General features: G+C 46.7%; 1 protein-coding gene across 2 annotated transcripts in view; it reads right to left on the bottom strand.

The window, feature by feature from the left end:
- Nucleotides 1–10,315: 10,315 nt before the first annotated feature.
- The window catches only part of efna5a (ephrin-A5a), a 62,422-nt gene continuing 48,737 nt past the window's right edge, over nucleotides 10,316–24,000 (bottom strand). The window contains exons 2-5 of one of the 2 annotated variants that reach the window (XM_062554760.1): nucleotides 23,378–23,670; nucleotides 16,118–16,183; nucleotides 14,713–14,793; nucleotides 10,316–14,365 (exon numbers count right to left, since the gene is read on the bottom strand). In XM_062554760.1, coding sequence (XP_062410744.1) covers nucleotides 14,238–14,365; nucleotides 14,713–14,793; nucleotides 16,118–16,183; nucleotides 23,378–23,670 — 568 coding nt within the window. In that variant the 3' untranslated portion in view covers nucleotides 10,316–14,237. The remainder of the gene's footprint in view (nucleotides 14,366–14,712; nucleotides 14,794–16,117; nucleotides 16,184–23,377; nucleotides 23,671–24,000) is intronic. The other variant, XM_062554761.1, reaches the window with a different exon arrangement.

Raw genomic sequence — 24,000 nt, 5'->3', positions numbered from 1 at the left:
ATGTTGACTAAAAAAGGATACAGACACCCCCTGTGGCGTTTATGTGATGAGTAGGTCTAGTAATGCCTAGGTTATTGGCCTTACTCATGATCTATCTGTGTAAAAGGGAGTTGATAGCCCCACGTGGATAGTATCTCATTGTGTTCAAAGAGAACCTGGTGGGCCTAGGTGGCCATTTATGCAATGTGTGGATTTAAAACGGCTGCACCGGGTTGCTTAAAATAACTAAATATAGTGCACCAGGCCATATGTCACCATAAAGCCGTAATCAGATCTGCTGGGTGAACATTTATCTGCGTTGTGACTAAATGTTGCCGGTGCATGACTGGCCTTTGATTCATGGCGCTGTCTCCATTGGTCGGCACGTCTCCATAATGTGCGGTTCCTGTGGCGCGGTTTCCCCTAAGTTTGAAACCTGAGATAAGGGAGCCTTTGACTCATTTGGTGATACAGTCACTAAATCTGCCATAGGAGAGCACGAAGAAGGGCCTGGTACCTACACTGACACTAACCAAGGGCTATTACTGAGAGTGAACTCTGCACTTAGCAGTCCCGCGATCTAACCTCTATAGCTTGCGGTTTACCTCCATGCTCTTGTCCGTGTTGGCATAAGGCGCAGTGGTTTCAGGCAGTTTATCAGTCTCAGCATACAACACAGAAATAAAACGCCTCTTTTGATGAGATACAATATTAATACTGTGCGCAAGAAGAGGGCCATGTAGCACAATGATTTACGAATCCCTCCACATGAATAATACGTTCCACGTTTCCTGGCAGCAATGCGGAAATAACAGAGATTGTCCTGTATGTCCTTTGCACGGTCTGCCAGCCGGCTGGGTTGGCACCAAGTGGGGATGCGCTTTTGGAACCTGGGGCACTGAGATGGAGCTCGTTATAAACATATATGGAAACAAACTGTGCAGAACAATGCCTCGTTTGTATGTGAGGATTGTTTTCAAGATGAATATGGAGAGTGTTATTTTCCAGGTTTGTTTAACATGTATCCAAATATATCGAATGGATCTTGTTTGAAAAATGCTAAGCTCTTTGAGTTTTTAGTTTTTCGAAGGAATTATGAACTTACTCAGATACACACTAAATTATGATAATTAGACTAGGGCCTCACAATAAACTTCTTTGAGCTTTCATGTTTCATAACAGGGTTCTGATTTTTTTAATTTTTTTTTTTTAAACAGAAGTCTCATTAATTTATGGAAATGCAAATAAGGCTTTGAGAACAAAGGAGCCAAAAGAATACATTCAGTGCATTCAGCATTTTGGAGGTAAAATGAATCGCTATAGTAATGATCTTTGATGTAAAACATTTTTAACAGTCAGTAGGCTATTCATATTTTTGATGATTATTACAACGCTTCTCATATTGGTTCACATTTCTGTGCTGGTTAGGTACAGTTAATGTTACTTCCATAACTCTGTGAATACATTCATTTAATTTAAAATATGTGCATTATTTCTAGGGTATTAGTGCCTTTTCATTCTTTTTTTTCCAATCATGGCTTACTGTTAACTGCCCTTTTGTACACAATTCACTTCTTCGGTGTGCAGGTGGAATCCTTTGTCATGGAAATGGGGGAGCACACAGCTGGTTGTTCCCCCAAGTTGAATAGCTGCATGTCCAGGGGCAATAGGATCTCAAAGATTTTATTTGAAAAAAAAAAGAAAAAACTGTTATTTGTTGCTAAGCAACATCTCAGCATCGACGCCTGTTGTCCTATTACCCTAATGCACTATGGTGTGTGTGTGTGTGTGTGTGTGTGTGTGTGTGTGTGTGTCTTTGTTAGAGAGAGAGAGAGAGAGAGAGAGAGACAAACACGTCTTCCCATCTGATAAGGTCCCTATGCTATTCACCCATGTTCTAAAGTCTAGTAGCCTATTTGCAAAAAATCATTTGGAGTTTTAGAGCAAGGCAACAGTAGAGACTCAGGAAGGAAGAGTGAGGTTGAAACCTTACTTGATGGCATAATGAGACTCTCCTGTGACTGAACTGTGATAGCCGCCCGCCTATTAAAAAGAAACCCCTGGTTTGCAGTCGTTAAAAGCAGCAGCTGTGCTTGCACAGGTCATGACTGATACGAAGGCTCCTGCGCTCGGAGTGGTTTGTGTGATACCAGCTAAGCTAATTGCTAAAATGCTCATTAAATCAGATAAAGTAGTATATAAATCATGCTGACGGTTTGAACTATGGTCAGTCCTTGCCACTCTGGCAAGAGTTATTCTCACTGGGACTTTTAGTTAAGGTCTTAGATCTTATTACATCTTTTTCCTGTCAGAGTTCCAGCTCCTCTGATGCTGAAGAGAAATCGGCTCTCTCAGGCAGCTGGTTTCTGTGGTTTCTGGATGAAAGCCGTGCAGTGCTCTCAGATGATGTCACTAATCTAAGCATGAAATCAGGGTTTCTTTATTTTATTGTATGGGATTGTTATGTTACAACCTCAATATAAAGTCTACAGAAAATGGTAGTATGAAAGCTGATACACTTTATGGTTGTTTTAATTATCACACTAACTTGGCTTAAGGCGACCACAAGCATTGCTGACTAAATTTTACTTTTTATAATAGCCATTTTAAAATAGAAAATAACAACTACCTGAGATTTTTCAGAGCACTATGGAACATTCTTTCCCCGGTCGTCCCTATTCGCTCGCCGTGGCTGAATCGAAATAAACAGTTGAAGCCATTAAAACGTCACTTGTGCAACGGCAGAGCCTTGATGATGAATGGCACATATTGTTAGTTATGAAACATTGGCTTTATTCGCTCTCCCCTGATTCTTGTTCATGAACCATCGCCCATCTGAAGGCTACGGTCCATCAGGGCCTACCGAGCTCTTTGGAATGGCCGGGAAACACATTAAAGGCCCCATTTGGAGCACATGTTGTGGGAGAGGAAGCCAGACGCTGACGGGCTCACGGAATGGGCTCACCGATTCCATATCGCCGAATAACTCACAGCAGGTTGGTGTGACTGTGTGCGAACGGATTTAGCAGCGTCTCCCATCAACACCCTTTGTCCCGCGCCAGACTAATTGATATTTTACCGGCGTGTGAAATTAGGCCACGTGTGGAATGAAACAAAGGGGCGCTGAGACCATTCATCGCCTCAGATGAAGTCATGAGCGAGGATATGTCCGGGGAGAATTAGCCCGCCAAAAAGTAAATCCACTTAGAGTGGCCCCATGACTATTGTCAATCATCGGTACATGCGCATAACTAAAATAAAGTCCACTCTGGTCGTGCCAGATAGGTTGTCGGCTGCCGTGCCTGGTCGGGGTGTAATGGGAGAAGAATGGCCACGCTGGGCTGTGTAACACGCCGATGTTTCACCGAGGGCGTGAGTGATTCGCGGGCCTGCCGGACAGAAGGGTCAGCCCCCCCACCCTCCTCCTCCTCCTCCTCCTCCTCCTCCTCGTCTTCCTCCTCCTCGCTCCTTGGCAGTCGGGAGATTTGTGAGACAATGCGGGAATTCGAACGCGCGGGCGTTAGTCTAGCACATGTCTAATTTCAAGCTGACAAGTCGCGCGGCCAAGAGCAATATTCATTTCAGGTGTCACCGTGACTTTAGATTATCTGGCACCTTTTGACAGCGAATGGAAAAACTGAACTGACACTAAAAAGGGCCTGACAGTTGCATTGTTCAAAAAACCCAGCTGAGCTCAGAGACCTCTGCAGAGGAGAGAAGTGAGAGAGCACCTCGACGCTGTGTTTACATTGAGGGGTATATGTTACACGCTGACCATTCAATCAGTCTTACCACAGGCAGGGCCAAGCAGGTCCCTATACGTAGCAGGTAACATTATTTATTAATGGTGCAAATGCGGAGAGGTAGAAAAAGCAATAGAATAAACCCTGGTGCCACAAAGGAAACTCACCGTGCCAAAACAAGTTTAATTGTGTGGGAATAGCTCTTGTTTCTCTGAATCATTTCTGGGTGGGAGCTCTTAAAACCGCTGTTATACCTCCTCGTAAAAAAAACATTCCCTCCAGTTCATCTTGAGAATTATTTTCATGTCTCGAAAACTGGGGCAGCAGCAGCAGCATCATTGCATCAGATTGATCAGGGTAGTGGCGTTGTTGAACCCACACAGGCACGATTCTTCCCATATCTGCAAACCATTAGAGCTCTGTCAGAGTGACTGAGATTTGTGGTGAATCGGAGCAGTCGTCAACACACCATCACGCTCAGCCACTTAATGATAGACGACCTTGACGAGCGCATGTCTGGGAGACACAACCCTCTCATCACAGTCAGCTGGGTTGGGCAACACAAACCCATAAAACCGCATAGGCAACACAACGCCTATCAACACCCACAGCTGCTCACAATTAAACATGCACACGTACACACACACACACACACACACACACACAGAGACAGACACACACACACACACACACACACAGATGCACATAAACGCATGTGCACAGACACACATACACACAGATGCACACAGGCGCATGCACACACACACACACACACACACACACACACACACACACTCTGCTGCGGTATAGGATGGAAAGACAATGAAATGCCAATTAGTGCTCAGCTAACATTTTATTTGTGTCACAAACTAATAGAATCAGCAAAGTGGCTGTGTCATCAGAATTTAATAGCATTTACTCTCCTAGGCATTTTGGAAGGAGACTTTATGGCGTGGGCAAGAATACAAGAGAAAAGTCTTTCAGGTTAAATGACTGAGGAAATAGACTGCATTCAGACATGTCTATAGCCATTTATAGCACCTGCTGTACAGCCCAATAGTGTAAGTAAGCCCCAATTAGAGTCCCTTGTTGAAGGAATGCGTACGGCGGCAGCAGGAAATGGGGACCAGAAGTTTCTCTAATCAGTCGCAGCCACAGTCTTGCCACTTAATAGCAGGCTGAACGGCGTCCATAAATTTAGCGTCTCTAATGGAGTTCAGGGTCCCACTGATGTCCTTTGTGCAAGGATGCATTTTCTCTGCTTTTATTCCCCCTGTGCTATTTCCAGCTCCGTCAGAGGAAAAGCTCAGAAAAACAGGAGACATGCAGCCCACAATCCACTGAGAGACACACACAGGGTACATGAATCCAGGGTCAATCACATTATTTTTCTCTCGTCGACTTTTGAAGAACAGCAGGCAATTCATTTGCCCTGTAGAATATGCAGGGAGGGGGAAAAAAAAGTACATTCGATGTAGTTGACTCGCAGTCTCATTTACAGCAATTATAAGCCAAATCAGTGCTTTGTTCTTTTTCCTCTCTCTTCTAGCACAGAACAAGAATGCCTACAGGCTTCTACTCAGTGGTACACCCTGGTACCTGACACTGGTACAGATATCAACAAATTCCAATGCTGACTTAATGAACCGGAAAAGTGCATCACTGAAATAGATACAAGAAGAATATTGCAATTCATGTTTAATCTTATGTTAGCGCTAGCTAGCGATGTGTAAGAATGAGCAATCTTGACTTGAGTCTGCTTCCCAGTGCCCTCCCACGGAGGTGGCCGTAAAAAGCCCTGGGTGTAGAGTCCGGAGTCGGAGGAGAGGGGTGAGTCAGGGGTGGCTCTCGCCGCTAATGGCAGATCCCAGGAGCATGGGGCGGCCGTAAATAACGTCGTCGTGAACTAAAGACCCTGACACGCGGGCGGGTAACTCAAGCTCTCCGCAGGGCTCCCAGGTAGCCACAGCGGCAGCATGACTAAGGTACGGGTCATAACACGGTAATCATCAGAGAACAATCTGCGGGCAGAGGTAATTTATTACGGCTTCCTGTAGCGGGCCCCTGCTAACAAGGTCTGTCTGAGGGCAACAGTGCTCATCAGTTGCACAAAAGCGACTCTACTCCTCTCTGCCGATAATTTCGTTCCTTCTCTTCTATTCACTTCTCTTCTCATCTCGAGGATAAAGTGACTGCAAACACAGTGGTGAGACATATGGTGTCTGGATGAAGGGGAAAAAAGGAGAAACTTTTACTATTAATGTTGGGGTTAACAGAAGTTCATTTGAATTCCCGTATCCAGCGTAATGAAGACATGATAGACTGTGAAGTAGGAAGTGTTTTTTTTCTCTCTCCCATCTCTCTCACGTGCCGTCCTAAGAGACCAGCTGGTGCTACTACAGTGTAGTAACCAGCCAAGCCAATATGGAGTAGGGTGATAATTTCTGTTAATGGGTGTTTGGGAAGAACTGCTTTTCCACTCCACATTGGTTCCCATGGTGGCTCTTTCACATACAGACAAACACACACACACATACACACACTTATACACAGACGCATCGTTTCCTGTCCTGGATTCAGCCCTGTGTTGTATGTGTGTGTGTGTGTGTGTATGTACGTGTGTGTGTGTGTGTGTGTGTGTGTGTGTGTGTATGTACGTGTGTGTGTGTGTGTGTGGCGTGGGGTTGGGCCGCTCGTACAGCTGTTCCGGCGCTGTCCCGCCGTTGAACCGACCCTCGGGGAGGCGTGTGTAATCATCCAGGTGCTCCTCTGGGGGCCTCTCGTCTGAGAGAGACACCTGCCACATTCCCCTAGAGGTCCCTACCATACCACACTACTGCACACACACACACACACACACACACACACACACACACACACTCACACACACACACACACACATACAGGCGCACGCACGCTGCACAGACGCTGTGTTGTTTTCCCAATGTGGCGCGGTTGGCTGTTTTCAGGGTTAATTCCCACAGAGCCGCATGGGTCCGCATTGGGAGCATTGTTCTGAGTGGAGATGGGCGTGGACGTCTGAAAGTTCTGCTCATTTATCTTGTTTTGTTTACAAAAGTGAGGCATTCCGTATACTCTGTGCCTCTCTAAATATATATATTTATATAAACTGCTATAAACTGCTAAAGCCTGCTACGAAATGACACACAAATGACAGCTGATTGTATTTTTTTTTCCCCTTTGAAGGTTCGTGGATGCATGCAAAATTGATTTACACATTGGTCCAGTCCAGTAAGAGGACTATAGTCAATCACAGGGCCTTATTTTTGGCTTGATCCTTGTCCTTGGAAATATCTGCGCGCCTCAGGCTTTGCCTGTATGAAAGGAGAAATGAATCCGCTCAGCCGCAGCGTGCGAGTATTTTTAGCCGGCTGAATGGAGTTGCAGCTGGGCCACAAGAAACTGAATAGTGTTCCATTTCAGCACTAAGGGCCGAGAGCAGAGCGGCTCCCTTGCAGACGGCCCGGCTTTTATCTCCTCCTCAGAAATGTTAGCCTCTCACAAATATGGTAGGAAGATTTTGATACAGCTCTCCTCGCCAAAGATCTTCCCCCCCCCTTTTTTTCCCTTCCTCACGCTTCCTCCTCCTCCTCCTCCTCCTCCTCCTCTTAGAGGCTTTCTGGTTCAAAGGTCAGAGGGCATGAAAACCTCTTGGCAAAAGGACTTGTCAGTTTCAATGCCGTTAAATCGTCTCCTCTCGAAAATCGTTATTTTAAGTCATTTGGTGAGTATCTAATACTTCAGGCGTTTAGAGGAAATGACAACTGATGAATAAGTCATGCAGGAAGAGAGGGCAATGATGAGACTGGACCTGATAATCCTCAATTATGCCGGCCGATAATCGCAGAGAGCGCGCGCAGACCACAGGGAGAGCCGTTCGTCAGCATCCGACAATATACAGGAGAAAATCACCGTTGTGATGAGTCATGATAATAGCCGCCATTTACGCACCTACGCACATTTAGCATATTTAGGCCGACTGCCCTCCAACACCGCCTGGATGGATGTTCAAGATTGAGAATATTAAAACCATAACTCATGCCACATTTGCCACTCAAATTTGCTTGTAGTTTATAGCGACCATCAGCAAATGATTCACTTTATTTAAGTGTCTTTATCATCTCATATATTTCCCTCTATTATCAAAATGGGGCTGAGTGTGTCGAATGTGACTGGTTCATGCTTCATGATTCAAATGTCACTGAAGTCGCCTGACTTTCCTAATTTTTTGCCTTGTCTCTTTCAATCAATCCAATCAAATGTCAATGTATTACGCCACTTCCTGCTCCATATGAAATAGAGCATTACAGTATCTATCATTTTTAAGTTTTGAATCGTTTCCTGCCAACCAATTTAGGAAGTAATATTGGAACCAATTGGGAAAATAAATTGCGCCCCAGAGCTTTAGTACGTGAGAGAACATACAACAAACTTTCCAGATTGGTGACTTGCCATGTTTTGTGTATTTGAGAAATATGGTTTGTTTTCAGCACTTCCTCTGACATATAGAGTAGGGCTTGTGTCCTGCATCAATTCCAACCAGACAGTTAAGTCTCTCCACTCTAAAACTCCTCTGGGTTTCATTTACTGACTGACTCTCAGAGTTTATGACAAAATGAAATGTTCCTGTGTGGGCGGCGGCATGGCAGATCCCCAATACTCACTGAGTCACTCGCAGCCGGCAGATTCCTCTCTCCGCTCCGCTCCGCTCACAAGTTCACTTTCCCAGCCAGGACCCACGTAGGAAAAAAAAAAAAAAAAAAGCCTCCCCTGACTCCAAACTGATATCGCAAGCATCTTTGAATGTGCCCTCAGCTCTAAAGGAGGAGATAACTCCTCTAACAGTATGGTAATGCCCTAAAGGTTAATGGCGTAACCGCAGACTGGACCAACTCCAGAAGCACTTTAATGAGTTCTTTTGAATTAAGCATGTGCCGCGCTGCAGTTCCGTCCCAATGCACTGCAGTGCTAACCAGGGATTGCCCCGCCGTGCATCTCTCTCTCCTGAGCGGCAGTCAGCGTCCCTCACTGAAAACAATATCTGGCAACCTTGAACTCACCTTATTAATATTCATTGATTTTATCATTGGCTATTGAATGCAACACAGCAATTTAATAATGCCTCATAATAGAGGCCGGTGGGGGCGTCAGAGAAGGGGTTTGTCAATTTCCCGTCCTCCCTCGCTCTAAATGCATAGCATCTCTCTCTCTCTCTCGCTCGCTCGGAGAGAGGGGGGAGGAAAAATCCCTCTGAATTTTCTGCTCTTATTATGACATAATGACATGATTAATGACCTTTTGAGCACTGGCAGCCAAACACTGACAGACTATCAGTCGGCCCCGTCACCCAGCAGATTGTTCCCACGGCAACCAGTACCACAGGCAAAGTTCCCGAGGGGGCCCAGAGTGACTCTGAAGGTGAAACGGCCATGTTTTTTCCCCCACTGGTCTACACAGGCCATTTCACCCTGTCATTCTCACCGCCTTTCATTTTTCACCCCCCTCTTGACAAACGACACCGTTAATTCATTAACCAGCCCGTAGGTACACGAGCACTGACAGAAATGTGCATCTGGCTCGCGCGCGCTGCCAAAAAAGTGGTCTCTTTACGACTCTGCTATTGCTGACTGTCAACACATCAGTCACGTTCGAGAGAGTGCCGAACAGACTGCCGCGGTCTCGCCCTCGAGACGACTGCGGATCTGGTGTTGACGTTTAATAAAAGACACAGTCTCTCCTAATTGTGGCGTGAAGCCATTTGGGCTCCTCGTGAGCGGGACATCGCCAGCGCTTATCGCCACGCTACCGCCGACTTCTGTCCGAGGCCACCTCCAGGTGCGTAAACACGGCCATGTGCTATCAAATCAGATCACTAAAATACCAGGAATGCCCTTAGAAATCTCTTTATTTTTCTAGTGCATTTTGGTTACCTTTCAAGGGCCTCGGACAGGAGGTAGCCTAAATCTCTGATAAGACATTGTGGTTTGCATAGACATCCTGTGAAAGTTGAAGAGAAACATTGGATTCAAGGTCTTTGCTTCAATAAATATTTTCTTTTTAAGGCTCAGAGTGGCTATGCATATTGGGTGCACAGATCTTACTTGCAATAATAAAGGACAGACTATCACATATTTAATTTGCTGTTCCACATTGCAGATAAAATGGTTGCTTGTGGGGTATTCCGTGAAGCAAAATTAAAATTCCACCCAAATTGGCTCATTGAAATTCCTGTCAGTATTCCATCAGATAAGTCATGCAATTGATGTTTGTTCTGCAAAACTGTGATGAACACAAGCTGCACAAACAATGATTAACATTTTTCAGTGGTTTCATACTAATGTTTCCCCCTACTTTCTCAGCACCCAAACAAGAGAGAAGCCAGCATTTATGAGACTAACTGGAGCATTTTGCTCTTGTTCACCGTGCTTTACGGTGGTGTTTTACCACCTAAGGAGACTGAAATTATATTGCTCTGCCTGAGCACACCCTTTAAGTCTGACTTTTCAGCTAATCTGCGAGCTCAATAGGCAGCAAAATCATTTACATACAGAAATGGAAAAGACACCAAAAGCTACAACAATGACAAAGAATTTTTATTTAATTTTTTTTTTGTAATTAGTCATAGCTGCTCCAACAAGTGTATTTACAAACAATGGCCATTGGAGATATAAATCGTTGTGTTCATACCACAGGGTAGGTCATCACTGCACCATCAGAGTAACAAGAGACAATCTGTCCCCCATAAAATGCTTGTCTGAACCACATTTGAATGACACGAATAACTCAAAAAGAGGACTGTTGATGTCCAGTTGAAGTTGGCCCGGCACAGACTGGATATGTAAAATGGTGCAAAGGACGGCCCTGTCACAGAGGAACATACAAAGACAGTAACAGCGAAGCCACAACAGGAATCCACCACTGGCAGGAGAGAAAAAAAAGTCACTCTTTGCGTTCACTCTTTGCATTCCATCTGTTTCTCATTTTGGCTGCATTATCTCTACGAGATCTGTACAATTTTCATATGTTCCTGGACAGGTAGTAGACGGGCTACTCCCCATTCGGAGGAGAGACAGATGTTCCATGACACAGGAGGGTGTGGTGACTAACGGGAACAGACGCACGAGGCCAAAAAACACAAATACTTAAGAGATGTTAGTTCCATTCAGCAGAACAGCACCCATCCCCATTACAAGACACAGGGTTTGAACGTCGAGCGCTGATTGAGCTGTGGCACTAATAAGATACCTTCATTTTCTGACAGTTTTTTGTTGGTTTTTCTTTTTTTTTTGCTTTGTGTACAAACAAACAAACGTCCACGAGTATGACTAAGCAACAGAGTCTGTGTGGGGAGTTAATGTACATGGAGGAGAGGAAAACAAAATTGACATTCCCATTTCATGTGTGAAGTCAGTATAGAAAATAGCACATCACAGTACATACAAAGGCCATTCTGGAGAGGCGTCTGTAAACAAAAAGTACAATAAAGAATAAAACAAAAAGGACAAAAAAAATCAAATAAAATAAGATGGGCAGCCTGGAACGGAAGGACTGTCCAAGTGCAAGGACTGAACACGGATAGATGTGAAGCTTCAGACAAGCATTCACAGACATCAACACTTAAAACGAGCTCAAGTCTACTCAAGTGACCCAGGTGTGATCAGGACGGGCGGGGGGATAATAGCACTTTATTTGGAGTGCACTTCTACTGGTGACGCACTAACGCTCGGTGTCTGAATGCAGTGTACCACAAACACACATCCAAGGACTTTCGGGTGGGGGTTGGGGTTAAATCAATTCATTATAAAACAATCTGTGGGATTGTGAACGGTTAGGAGAGTCCTAATTCAAATGAACAAACTGTACAGGTCAGGTACAAGAGGAGAAGAACCATTACATTTTATTTTTCATCTCATACAAAAAGCACATCCAAATGAAATTAATACTTTGATATCAAATGTTATTAGATTGTTTTTTTTTTGTTCACTCTTTCTATGTGTCTCCATTATTTTTTTTTTTGTCCTTCAGGAGAGGTACAAAATACATCTTGCTGCACTAACACTGCATGTTATATAGACTAGCTACGGATACACAGTATCCACAAAAGTGAGCGGATTCGCATTCCCCTGTGTTACATGTCTGAATAATTATATTAAAAACCTAACTAATGCAGTGCTACTCCAAGAGGGGCCGCCATCCACGCGTACCGAATGACGGCTTTACAAAGAGCGTCTACTTTGCTATGTTTTACGTGTACACCTGGAACGAAGAGCAACCGACAAAATCTTAAAAGAGAAAACCGCCACTGTATCACACAAGCAACAACGCGACAGTGCTGGCAGGACCACCACAGGCTAACTGCACCTGATAACTGCAGGGATGCAAGAAGGAGGGGGAGTAGCGAACGCTTCCCCTTGGTTGGTTTTCTGTGTGTGTATGTGTGTGTGCGTGTGTGTGTGTGTGTGTGTCTGTGTGTGTAAAAAAAAGCCAATTCTATTGATCACAGAGGGAGCGTTCTCTCTCTCTCTGCAAGCAAATCCCCCCCGCTCTGTTTCCTGGCCGCGTTTTTTTTTTTTTTTTTTTTTTTTTCTGCAGTGGTAAGGCTACTCCACAGCTGAACTGGACACCAAGCCCTCCCCAGCTCGACTTGATTTTTTTAATTCCAGAAATAACCCGGCACAAGGCCTCCCAGTATGTGGGCTGCATGCTCTGACACTCTGGACAACATCAAAGGGTCCATTAAATCACGGACGGGTGTCAGCTGCCTAAGCCGCCAGCCACAAACGTTCAGTCAATGCTTGGGCAGCGTTTCAGCGCAGAAGGCATGATACGGCCAGGCTAGTCAGCACCACGGTACTGGGGATGGTGGGGTGGGGTGGGGTGGGGTTGGGCGGGGTGGGTAGTGGATGGGGGAGATGTAGGTAAGGTGTGTGCGAGCACTTTAGAAGCTGAAAACAACAAATTCCGACTTCATCCTCCATTATTTTGTCAAAGATTCAAAAAAATAATTTATTTTATGCTGACTCCATGCTCAAAAATGTATCAATCCCTGAAAGCAGTGTTTTTAATCATTCCTAATACCCATGATTATGTATGCTTATGATAATCAAGAAAACATGTTGATTGGGAGAGAAATGCAAACTTGAAGCTGATGCGTGTTTATAAAGAGTCTGGGATGGGGGTGGATTGGCTTGCTGCATTTGAAAGCACTTAATTACAGATGGTGTTCTACTCGCTCAAATGTGGACCCGGACATCAGATGAAAAAAGTCTGTTGAGAAACTACCACAGATGATGCCTATGGCAAATATGGTGAAAAGCCATACTCTTCATCCCTGATTTTTTTTCTTGACAACTGGTTCAGCTCAAACCATTACATGTCTGCATCAAATACTGAGTACAAACAGTTTTTTTTTTTTTTTTACATTTTAAAAACTGGGCATTTGTTTTTTCCACCTGCATACAGACAATTGGCAATGACAGAACAGGGACAGAACAAAATCTGAACAATAAATAGGAAAATACTGTTCTGCCAAAAAACAAAATGAAAAAAAAAACAAAAAAAAAACAAATTAGGATATTTACTCCGACTATGGAACAAGGCCGTACTTGAATGCTTCACTCTATATGAAATGCTCTTCAAAGATGCAGCATACATCTTCCCCCTGTCTTTACTATACACATCATACAAAAAACCTCGACACTTGAGTGCTTCTCTTTCCCTCTCCTCTTTCCTTCTAACAATACAGCAAATCAACACACCAATTCACCTCCACAAAGGTCCCTCAAAAGCTATTCATCAGAAAAGCCCAGATATGAGCCTCTCACACAAAGTGGTGATATGTTTCCAAGCAACAATATCCATCATCCGATCTTCTTCAAGAAGAAGAAACACTCTCATATCCATATGGTCAGGGCACTCAAGGTCCCTTGACTGCCTCCATGTCTTCACTGGTAAGAGTCCTCGCGTGAGACAGACGTGAGGCAGTCCACACAACGTCCAGTTCTCTTCCCATCAGACCCATTTTATAGAAACTGACAGAGATGTGAGAGCAAGTTAATTCATATGTGTGTGTGTCTGTGTGTGTGTGTGTGTGTGTGTGTGTGTGTGTGTATTGGGGAGAAAAAGGAGGGGGGCATATTTGTGTGTTAGCTGAGAAAGGGAAACAGTAAAAAAGTCAAAAAAACATGTTTTGGCATCTTACTGTAACTGCAACACGAGAAAAAAAAAAGAAAAACAAACAAAAGAGGGCCGTCTCGTGGATCCCAGCCGACTGACGAGAGTCACAGACGGAGAGATAGAGTCAAGGAGAGAGAGAGAGAGAGAAAGAGAAAGCGACAGAGAGATAGAGACAGAGTTGAGTAAAAACTGGATTGAAAAAAGTGCTCCTTTTTTTCCGAGTGGCCCTCCTCACAGGTGTGTGTGTGAGCGCGTGTTTTGTGTGTGTGTGTGTGTGTGTGTGTGTGTGTGTGTGTCCGCTCCCCCGGGGTTCGGGGGCTATAACGAGGCGAGGGCTGCGAGGAGGAGCAGGGCCGTGGCCAGCAGCGGGGCGGCAGGGGTCCTGCAGCGGGCGGCCGCGTTGACGTCCCCTCTGGAGGGCTCGGCCGACTCGTGACTCGTGTCGTCTGCGGGGACGAGAGGAAGAGAGAGGAGCAGAGTGTCACACAATGTCACGGCTGAAACCAGGTGTCTCTCCCCACCACTAATTAAGCCTCTCAGAGAGGTGAGAGAAAAAAAAACCATCTCGGATCTAAAGGCCAGAAGCGACAGCAAGACACCTGCACCACCACCCGGCTCGGTACAACTGCCGAACCGAAATCAAACTACTAATGGAAATAAGGAATGCAGTGGCATTTTGAACACATTTGCACACAAATACAGCACATGAATCACAGTTACTCACAAACCATACGAATCTATTGAATCTTTTACAGAGAAATAGAGTGAAGGAATTGGGATGCCCCATACAAACCTCGCGGCTCTACATTATTATCCATTTTGTCACTGACGTCAAACACTTGATCGTGAACAGTGATAGTTTTCACACAGTTGTCTGTAAAAGACACAAGAGAGCTTGGTTAGTTTTGTGAGTAATGGGAAACACTATACACAGTGGTCAATGAACTCCAACTATATTTAAAGATCTTTGTTTGGAAACACCTTGAGTAAGTTGGAAAGCTACAAGTATTGTGAAAAATTAGAATCAGATGATTTAGAGAATAGCTGGGACTATGTGGTGGGGCAGTTGAGGTTGTGGTTTCAGCGCAGTCATTGGACCTGCCCAAATGGTTTGGAAACTGAATGTACCCCTCAAATCTTCATGATTTGAAGCCTATGTTTACAGACTTGTCAATGTTTTTGGTCATTCTGATTTTGTAAGTGGTTAATGACGCCCTTTTCTGTGACTCAAAACACATTTATTTTTGCTTTACAGGGGCTCTAGTCTGTTGGCAACATGCTGCATTTTTGTTCATCTTGGAGCCTGTGAGAAATATTTATTATTGTGGTAGGCAATGAAGCACATGCCTACTTGTGGGCACAGACTTATCCTCTCATCAACCAATTGTAGAGGTCATTGCAAGTGTGCATGAGAAACTTGTCTATGAAACTTGACGTCAGCCAAAGCATCGGAGTCTCTCTTACTGAGCTCTCATGAGTTCTCACTTTTCCTTATTGCAGCTTTGCGAATACAATTCATGAGAAATGTAGTGATAAACTTTCAGTGCAACTCAGGAGAACTCACAGGAGAACCCTTTAGTGGTACTTTTGTGAGTATGGGGCACTGATCTCTGCACAAGAACCCCCCAGTTGGTGTTATAAAAACACATCCTAGTTGAAAAAGCCTCCTCGTGTTTTGGCCAATAAAGTTGCACAATATCCTTGTAATCTTGGGCTCTGATGTGGCTCAGCAACTAAATGCAACAAGAGGGGTTCCACACCACAGTGGGCCGCCTATGTGCTCAGGCCTTCAGGCTGCCACAGGGAACAAAGCCCAACAACACAACAGAGAGACCGCAAAGACAAAAAATAAAATAAATAAATAAAAAATAATCCAAACAACCTTGATGATGCTCTCCTCCACAAACAACACTACAATGTTTTAAAAAAACCTTGATGACACTCTCGTCCACAAACACTACAATGTTTAAAGGCTCAAAAAGATGAAAGAGATGTTCACCGTATGATTTTCACAATGTGGTTTTGTGTGAGAACACTCATTTTCACTCAGTTTAATTCAAAAAATATAAAAACAACTATCCTCCGAATGTGTAACACTGAATGTGCATTAATTGAATGAATGTGGAAAAGGTCTAAAATAAAACATGTTTGTGGGTCCAGTGCAGCTGGATCCCAGTTGAGGGCTTGAGAGGACTTACTGGCTGGTCTGACGAAAACCTTCAGCCTCAGGCAGCTCCGTCTCCCATTCTCAGCGACGGTGTAGGCTGAAACACACACAGTTAATAGGCATGTTTACTATTAAAAGCAGGCAATCCACACCAGATGTTTTTCCCCCCCTTGGTCTCTGAACACTCGCCCCATGACCCATACACACAGACACACACACACACACACACAAATACACACTCACACACACATATACACACACATAAGGATAAAAAAACATGGTCATTTCTCACACCAAAGCACTCAAGAGTTGAGGAGCACTATTTGTCCTCCATTGAAAGACATGACAAATGTTCTTATCACTGCGGTGCTCAAAGAAAACAGCAGAGCAGAGCAGCTCTGGGAGGAGAAGAGACGCGTGTTGATGTGATCTTTCCGACTGGGAACACGGAGTACCAGTTACAACACATACCTCATCCTTTTTTACAGCGGTGGAAAAGAGGCTAAAGTGCATTACAGGCTATTTCGACTGATTTTATGTCCACCGTGCTGTAATGGTACCGCACGCTGACTCAAGTGTCATGAAACGGTGTGTGTGGCCTGACAGAACATTTTGAGAATGTTGCAAGTCTTTTTTTTCTCTCGGCTTTTGTGAAATTGATCCGGTTTTTTTTTTTTTTTTTTTTTAAATACCTTTTCTCTGTTGCTAAGACACCTAATTACCAGATTTCAATCTTTCCTTGACCGCATGCTGTAGGAACTTGTGATGTTGTTAAGACACCTCATGAGTGCCTTGTCCTCGTCTGGCAACGCTGTGCAAAGGACACAATCAGTGTTTCCCGCCTTCTCTCCTCCTGGAGAACAAACGCACACTTGGCCCTCACAGTGTGAGATGTTCTGGCTCGCTCTTCAACATTCGCCCCTGGGGCTGTAAACCCCCTCCACCCCTCCCCCCCCCCCCCAATTTGTTCCCTTCATAATGGCGAGCTCATTCAGGTCTTAAGGAGAAAGGTGCGATGGCAGCTCCGCTCGGCTCCCCCGCGGGCCCACCTTCACACAGCTCGTAACACGATCCGCCCTTGTCAGGAGGAGCGGCCCCGAGACGACGAGGGGGCAGGCGGCGCGGAGGAGCCAGAGGCCGCGACTCTCACGGATCACTCCGCAGGAGCGAGGGAAAGAGAGAAAGAATGAGAGAGAGAGAGAGAGAGAGAGAGAGAGCGAGAGAGAGAGACAGAGACTGAATAATGAGGAGAGGAGAGACTTCACAAAGCTAACCACCTCCCCACCACCCATCCACACACATTCACACACACACACACACACACACACACACACACACACACACACACACACTCCATCCGTCCTCAGCCAGCACCACCTCTCTTTTCCACGAGTGCACCATCCGTGCCAGCACTGTTGAATCACTTTAAAGGCGCTGTCTGTCTGCTGTGGGAAATCACAGCGTGCCCCGTCTGTTTGCACAAGAGTCCCACCACGTTAACAAGCCTTGCATTTTTTCCTTTGAGCTTCCAAACAAATAACAGACTTCTCCTTTTTCTGGAGGGGGTGGTGGTGGTGGTGGGGGGGCTGTTTCCCCGATTGAAATAGCTTGAAGGACAACCTGCCATGCCTGCTTTGATGCCGAACAACATCACGGTCGCAAAAAAAACTCTCGAAGCATTTATTGGCTCTGAGCGACCTCGGCACCTGCTCCTTGAAACGCGATTGGCCATGAGCGGCACCAGCACCTGCCACTCAGACTTCAGCTGGCCCACGACCCACCTCCACACCTGCTCCTGAACTTTCGATTGGCTCCAAATAGCCTCGCCACCTGCAACCGACACCACCTCCGTGCGCCTGCAACCCAAACCAACACCTGGTGCTCGTAAAAATTGGCTGCTGAGGACCTGGCCTGGCTCAGGGCTGGCACCCTCCGATCACAGGCACCTTTTTTGGGAGTCCTTGCGCACGGCACTCCAGCCAGAGGACCCAGGGAATGGATGAGAGATAAATATCATAAAGATTGCAATCTGAGCAGCTAGACCTCTGCCTGGACACGCAAGCTTGGCATAAACAGGTCTGTAGGTGGGGACAAAGGAAACATTATACCAATGTCATGAAACACACACAAAACATAACCTTTCCTCGCCTCTCTCTCTCTCTCTGTATGTGTGTGTGTGTTTGTGTGTGTGTGTGTGTGTGTGTGTGTGTGTGTGTGTGTATAAGTAGGCTATGTGTGTGGGTGTGTGTGTGCGCGTGCATGTGTGTGCATGTGTGTGTATGTACGTATATGTGTGTGTAAGTAGGCTACGTATGTGTTTGTGTAAATAGGCTACGTATTTACGAGTGTGTGTGTGTGTGTGTGTGTGTGTGTGTGTGTGTGTGTGTGTGTGTGTGCTTGTGTGTGTAAGTAGGCTACATACAGTATGCGTCTGTACGTGTAACTAGGCTACGTATTTGCGTGTGTATATGTGTGTGCTTGTGTGTGCATGTATGTGTGTGTAAGTAGGCTACATACAGTGTGTGTGTGTGTGTGTGTGTGTGTGTGTGTGTGTGTGTGTACTGTATGTAAGCCCATAATGAACTACAATATGTTCCGACTCCTCCCGGCTCCCCGCTGTGTGTGCGGTCTGTGTGTTTCCCCGAGCGCTGGCTGGTCCCCGGCTCTCCCAGCCCAGGCCCCCGCGCTGCTGCAGGGGAAGGATGGGTTGAATCACAGGGCTCACAGGCCGTCTGCTCTGACATACCGGGGCTTTTTCTGCGCACCCCTAATCACATCCCCACGAGCGTATTTACTTTGATTTGGGCAAAATTGCTTTTGTCTCATTCCAGCAGTCTGACCTGCTCCGGGGTCTGGTGGTCCCCCCCCCCCCCCCCCCCCCCATCAAAACCGGTGGCCCCCCCGTCATGATGGCTGATTGAAAACATCACATGACGGCGTCACCTGGCTCCGGGGGCCACCGGGAGCCTCTCATGTGTGTGTGTCTGTGTGTGTGTTTTTTTATTTTAAGGAGAGAGGGGTCTGTGTGCTTACTGTATATAGGGAGTTGGATAGATGTTTATGTTTGTGTGAGAGCATGTGTGTGTTTCTGCGTCGGGGGGGTATGTTTTTACTTGTGTGGATGCAAGGGCTGATGTGTGTGTGTGTGTGTTTATGTTTGTGTGTGTGTGTGTGTGTGTGTGTGTGTGTGTGTGTGTGTTTGTGTGGGTACCCTTGTGTTTGTTCTTCAGATTCTGCCCCATGTGCCGAATGTTTGTGTGAGCACATGCCCATGTGGTCTACATACTAAGCGTGTGTGTGCATGTCTTTCCATGTGTCTGCTTGCGGTCGTGGTCGAGTGTGTGTGCGTGCGTACATAAGAATCCATTTGTTTCCAAACTCAGCAACAATACCTGCTGGGCGTTTTTCTTTCTCGGCAAGACCAAAAACATGTCAGCAATTCCACATTAGGCGGAAAAAAAGAGAAAAAAGAAACCCTCTCTCATTTCAAAGGCCTCATCACACACACACACAAAAAAAATCCCACCAGAACGGAAAAAAACGGATTACCATTCCCAACTTGGTGCAGCTAATTACTTCAGTGTCTCGCGAAAAGGACAGACGCGTCAATCACCCGCGGGCCATTCTGACTGTGTCAGCGTGGATCGAGTGACTTACCTCACGCCGCGCTGCTGACAGACACGCCGGGTCAGACAAGCATAGCTCGTAGCCATGGCTCTGGTCAGAGTGGCTCATTCTGGTCTGGGGCACGTTGAGGGCTATTCTATGACCCCTCTTCACGAGGCTGACACCAGATACTGGCTAGTCATCAACCAACCCCCACGCGGAGCAACCCTCACCACACACACACACACACACACACACAGACACACACACATGCACACACACATGCACACACACACACACACACACGCACACACACACACACACACATGCGCACACACACACACACACACACACACACACTCACACACATACACACTTCATCATCTCCAATGAAGTTACATCCCCCCCTCATCTTACAGACACCCAGGGGGTGGGAAAACCACAGACTGTGAAGAGTCCACGCCCGAATTCGAGAGCAAAGGGGAGTGTGTGTGTGGAGGGGAATGGAGACAGAGATGATGTATGGGGGGGTGGGGGTGAGGGGTTGGACTAGGATTGATATCCCTTGTGTGTCTGGATAGGTGTGTTTGTCTTTGTTTGTGTTGGGTGGGGGTGGACGGGGGGGGGGGCATTTTTCTGCACACCTTCACTACACCTGATAGCTCGCGCTCCCCAGCGAAATTAAATCGGGTCTGGTCAGGCGTGAAACAGAGCTCTGTCTCGTTGGCCGGCGGCGTCCTCTGTGTTGTCCTCTAATTAGACGGCTAGGGGACTGTCCACCCTGACGTCTGTCTCATTACGACGACAGGAGCCCGGGCTTTAGACGTGCGGCCCCAGCTTATGAAGTGGGCTTATGTCAGACGGCGTGCGACGCCACCGAGGGGGAGGCCTCTCAGGAGCCGGGGACGAGACAGGTGACAAACAGGCCCCTGAAATTGGATTTCTATCCGGTGAGATTACGATCCGACTTCCATGTTGAGCTCTGTTGATGGGGGATGGAAAAAAAATAAAACGTGACGCCCTTAAACTCTTCCGGATCCGAGGGGTTCAACTGCATGTGTCGCCTGATACTGACCCCTGACCTGTTGCTGTCGCCTAACTGATCCCCCCCTGCTCTCTCCCCTCACTGCTCCACGCCCCCCCCCCCTCTTCTCCATACACAAGTGCAGGGGGGCAGTACGCACTGGGACTCTAAGCTGACCTGGGGCTGTCCGTCACCGAGCAGCGCGGCCGGGGTTAACAAAGACGCTCTTGTGCCCGTGATGAAGACGAGAGCTGGACACCGCTGACAAGCAAGAGCCATTCTCAGCCCGCGGAGAAACGACCGACTGCCACAGTCTCTCTCCCCCCCCCCCCTCCATTTACATTCTCCAGCAGCAGGGAGCCAGTAGTTTTAGGTCCGATAAGAGGAAATCCACCCCATCAACCCCCCCCGCCCCCCAGCCCACACCCCCGCACTCTGTCTGTCCTTTGGCTATCCTGTCCACTGGCAAGTCATATTTCATGGGGATATGTTTGTGCTGCGCCCGGGCCAGTTCCTTTCATGTGCACACACCGTCCAAACTGGTCTGTGGGACGGCGAGGCTACTGAATAAGAACTACCACAAAGAGCATATCCGCGTCCGACGAGGAAGTCCGCTATCTAGTATCTGTAGTCTGCAGGAGAAAGACGGCAGAACCTTCAGAAATGAGTCCAGTATTTCTCCTGACTGTGTACTCTAAATAATTGGATAAGATGTTAATGTAGTGCTCTGTGAGCCGGTGGAAGTTCCTGTGCTGATATGAAGTGCACACAGCTTATTCCAGCTGCACTCCGCCAAAGGCAATATCCCTCCAGGCCGGCCGTGAATACCTCCTCTCAGACGCCGTGTTTGCACTCCGATTTCGTCTCCTAAGCGCTTGATTTTCGGGTTGGATCATTTGTTGTTCCTCCTGCACTTCTATTATTTTTGTGTGTGTGTGTGTGTACGTGTGTGTGTGTGTGTGTGTGTGTGTGTCTGTCCAGGGCCACTGCACTGGGGAGAAAACAAGACTCTTTTTGTTTTGCGACTCGGTTTCGCGTCGAGACATTAAAAAGTGAGTCACTCAACCACGGGTGGTATGAGTCCTCCCATTTACTGTAAAATCCCTCGCTTTAGCCAAAGGCTAATCTCCTCGAGGAAGTCTCTCCTGACAGCTGACGCGCAAACCTCAGAGCCCCAGAGTCCTGCGCTGGAACCTCCAGAGCGTCTGGGAGCACGACCAGAGGCTCTGCGGATCTAGCTGTAACAGACTCTGGGTGATCGTTTATCTGTAAAGTGCGAAACTTCAGAACTATCCTTGTTTTTTTTTGGCCGCAGATTTCCGACAGACAGCAGCGTGTGCAGACACTCAGACACTAAGACTCACTCACACACACACGCACACACACATAGATACACATACACACACACAGACGCACATAGATACACACACACAGACAGATGGACACACACACACACACACACACATACATACATACACACACTGCCAAAGGCACATGTGCGTGCACAGTACACACACACACACACACACACACACACACACACACACACACACATACATACATGCACACACTGCCAAAGGCACATGTGCGTGCACAGTACACTCACACACACACACACACCCCACATGCCAGCGCACCAGGTCTCCTGTATCTGCGTGTCTCCAGCGCATATGCACATGAAGGAACTCATCTCAGATGGTCGGGGCCGCTCCTGTGTCCTATTTAGTCTTCCGCGAGGGCTCCCGGTGGGGATCTGACTCCAGTTGTAAAAACACGGCTTTTTGGATGCTTGTTTTTCGGAGCCCTCTCGCAGGCCCGGGCGTAAGCTGAGACCGGGGCTCGGCAACAAAGCCTTCCTCAGAGCGAGACCGCGAGAGGCACCGTGTTTTTCCCTAAGGTTAATGTTTTCGTTCGAGTCTGTTTGCCAAGACTCCTGGAAAACAAAGCGGCAGTTTGACCACGGGAGAGTGGAGGCGGGAGGCTTTTCTATATTCCACGCTCGGAATCAATGGTTCAGGCCCGAAAGCCGACCGTTAAATTTGAGAGCAAGTGGTGTGATCACCTGCCAGAATGGCGTCATGCAAATAGAGAGCGATTTTATGTCGTTATGTTTGGTCATATATTTTTTTAAATCTTACTGTAAGTTACTTTGAAGATGATTTGTGCAGGTAATGTTTGGCACAGACACGGCTAATTTTATGGCATGTTTACTTGAAATCCTAAACACAAAAATCATATCATAGCCACAGGTCCATGGGAATTCAGGCTGAGGTGCACACGATACAGTGTATTTGATCCCATGCATTGGCTGTAGTGTAATTGTGCTAGTAATTGTACACTAGCATAACAGCACACACACACACACACACACACACACACACACACACACACAAAGACACACATTGGCATGCACACACACACACACACACACACACACACACACACACACACACACACACACACACACACACACACACACACACACACAGCCATACTGCATACCCACAGATATAGTAGTACTTGCGTCCTCACACACACAGACACAGACACACAGACACACAAGCACACACGCACACACACACACACACACACACACACATACACACAGGAATGCACACACACACACACACACACCCACACACAGCCGCACCGCATACTCACAGATATAGTAGTACTCGCGTCCTGGTCTGAACTCGAAGCCCAGAGAGAAGGGCGTGAAGAGCTGGAACTTCTCCGAGAACTTGAGCGGGCCGTTGGGCGAGTGCGGCCGGTTGCACTCCCAGCGCTTGAAGCCCTTGGCCATGTGGTCGCACGAGCTGTAGCCGTCGTAGTTGACCATGTAGAGCACGTAGCGCTCGGTCCGCTCCTCCGGCACCGTGTCCTCGTAGTGCGGGCAGTAGACGTCCAGGTAGTCGTTGATGCACACGTCTATGTGATAGTCGTTCCGGTAGAACCTGCCATATGGGAGAGAGAGCGAGGAGAGAAGAGAGAGAGAAAGAGAGAGAGAGAGAGAGAGAGAGAGAGAGAGGGATAGAGAGAGAGAGTAGATTATTTATCTGGACTGAATTCTGAATCAGGTACTTGAGAGATAAATAAATAAACACAAATACAAGGTTGTGAAGATAATGGAGGAGTGATCAGAGAGAGAGAGAGAGAGAGGGAACATAGAAAAGTGGAAGGGAGAAAAGTAGACAGACAACAGAAGGGAGGAGAGACGACTGAGACGAGAGAAGAGTGAGATGCTGCAGCACGGTCTGAGTGTGTGTGTGTGTGTGTGTGTGTGT

The sequence above is a fragment of the Sardina pilchardus genome, chromosome 14, assembly GCF_963854185.1.
Source record: "Sardina pilchardus chromosome 14, fSarPil1.1, whole genome shotgun sequence".
Lineage (NCBI taxonomy): Eukaryota > Metazoa > Chordata > Actinopteri > Clupeiformes > Clupeidae > Sardina > Sardina pilchardus.
The sequence above is the reverse complement of the archived record's forward strand: the minus strand, read 5'-3'. Positions and strand labels throughout refer to the sequence as shown.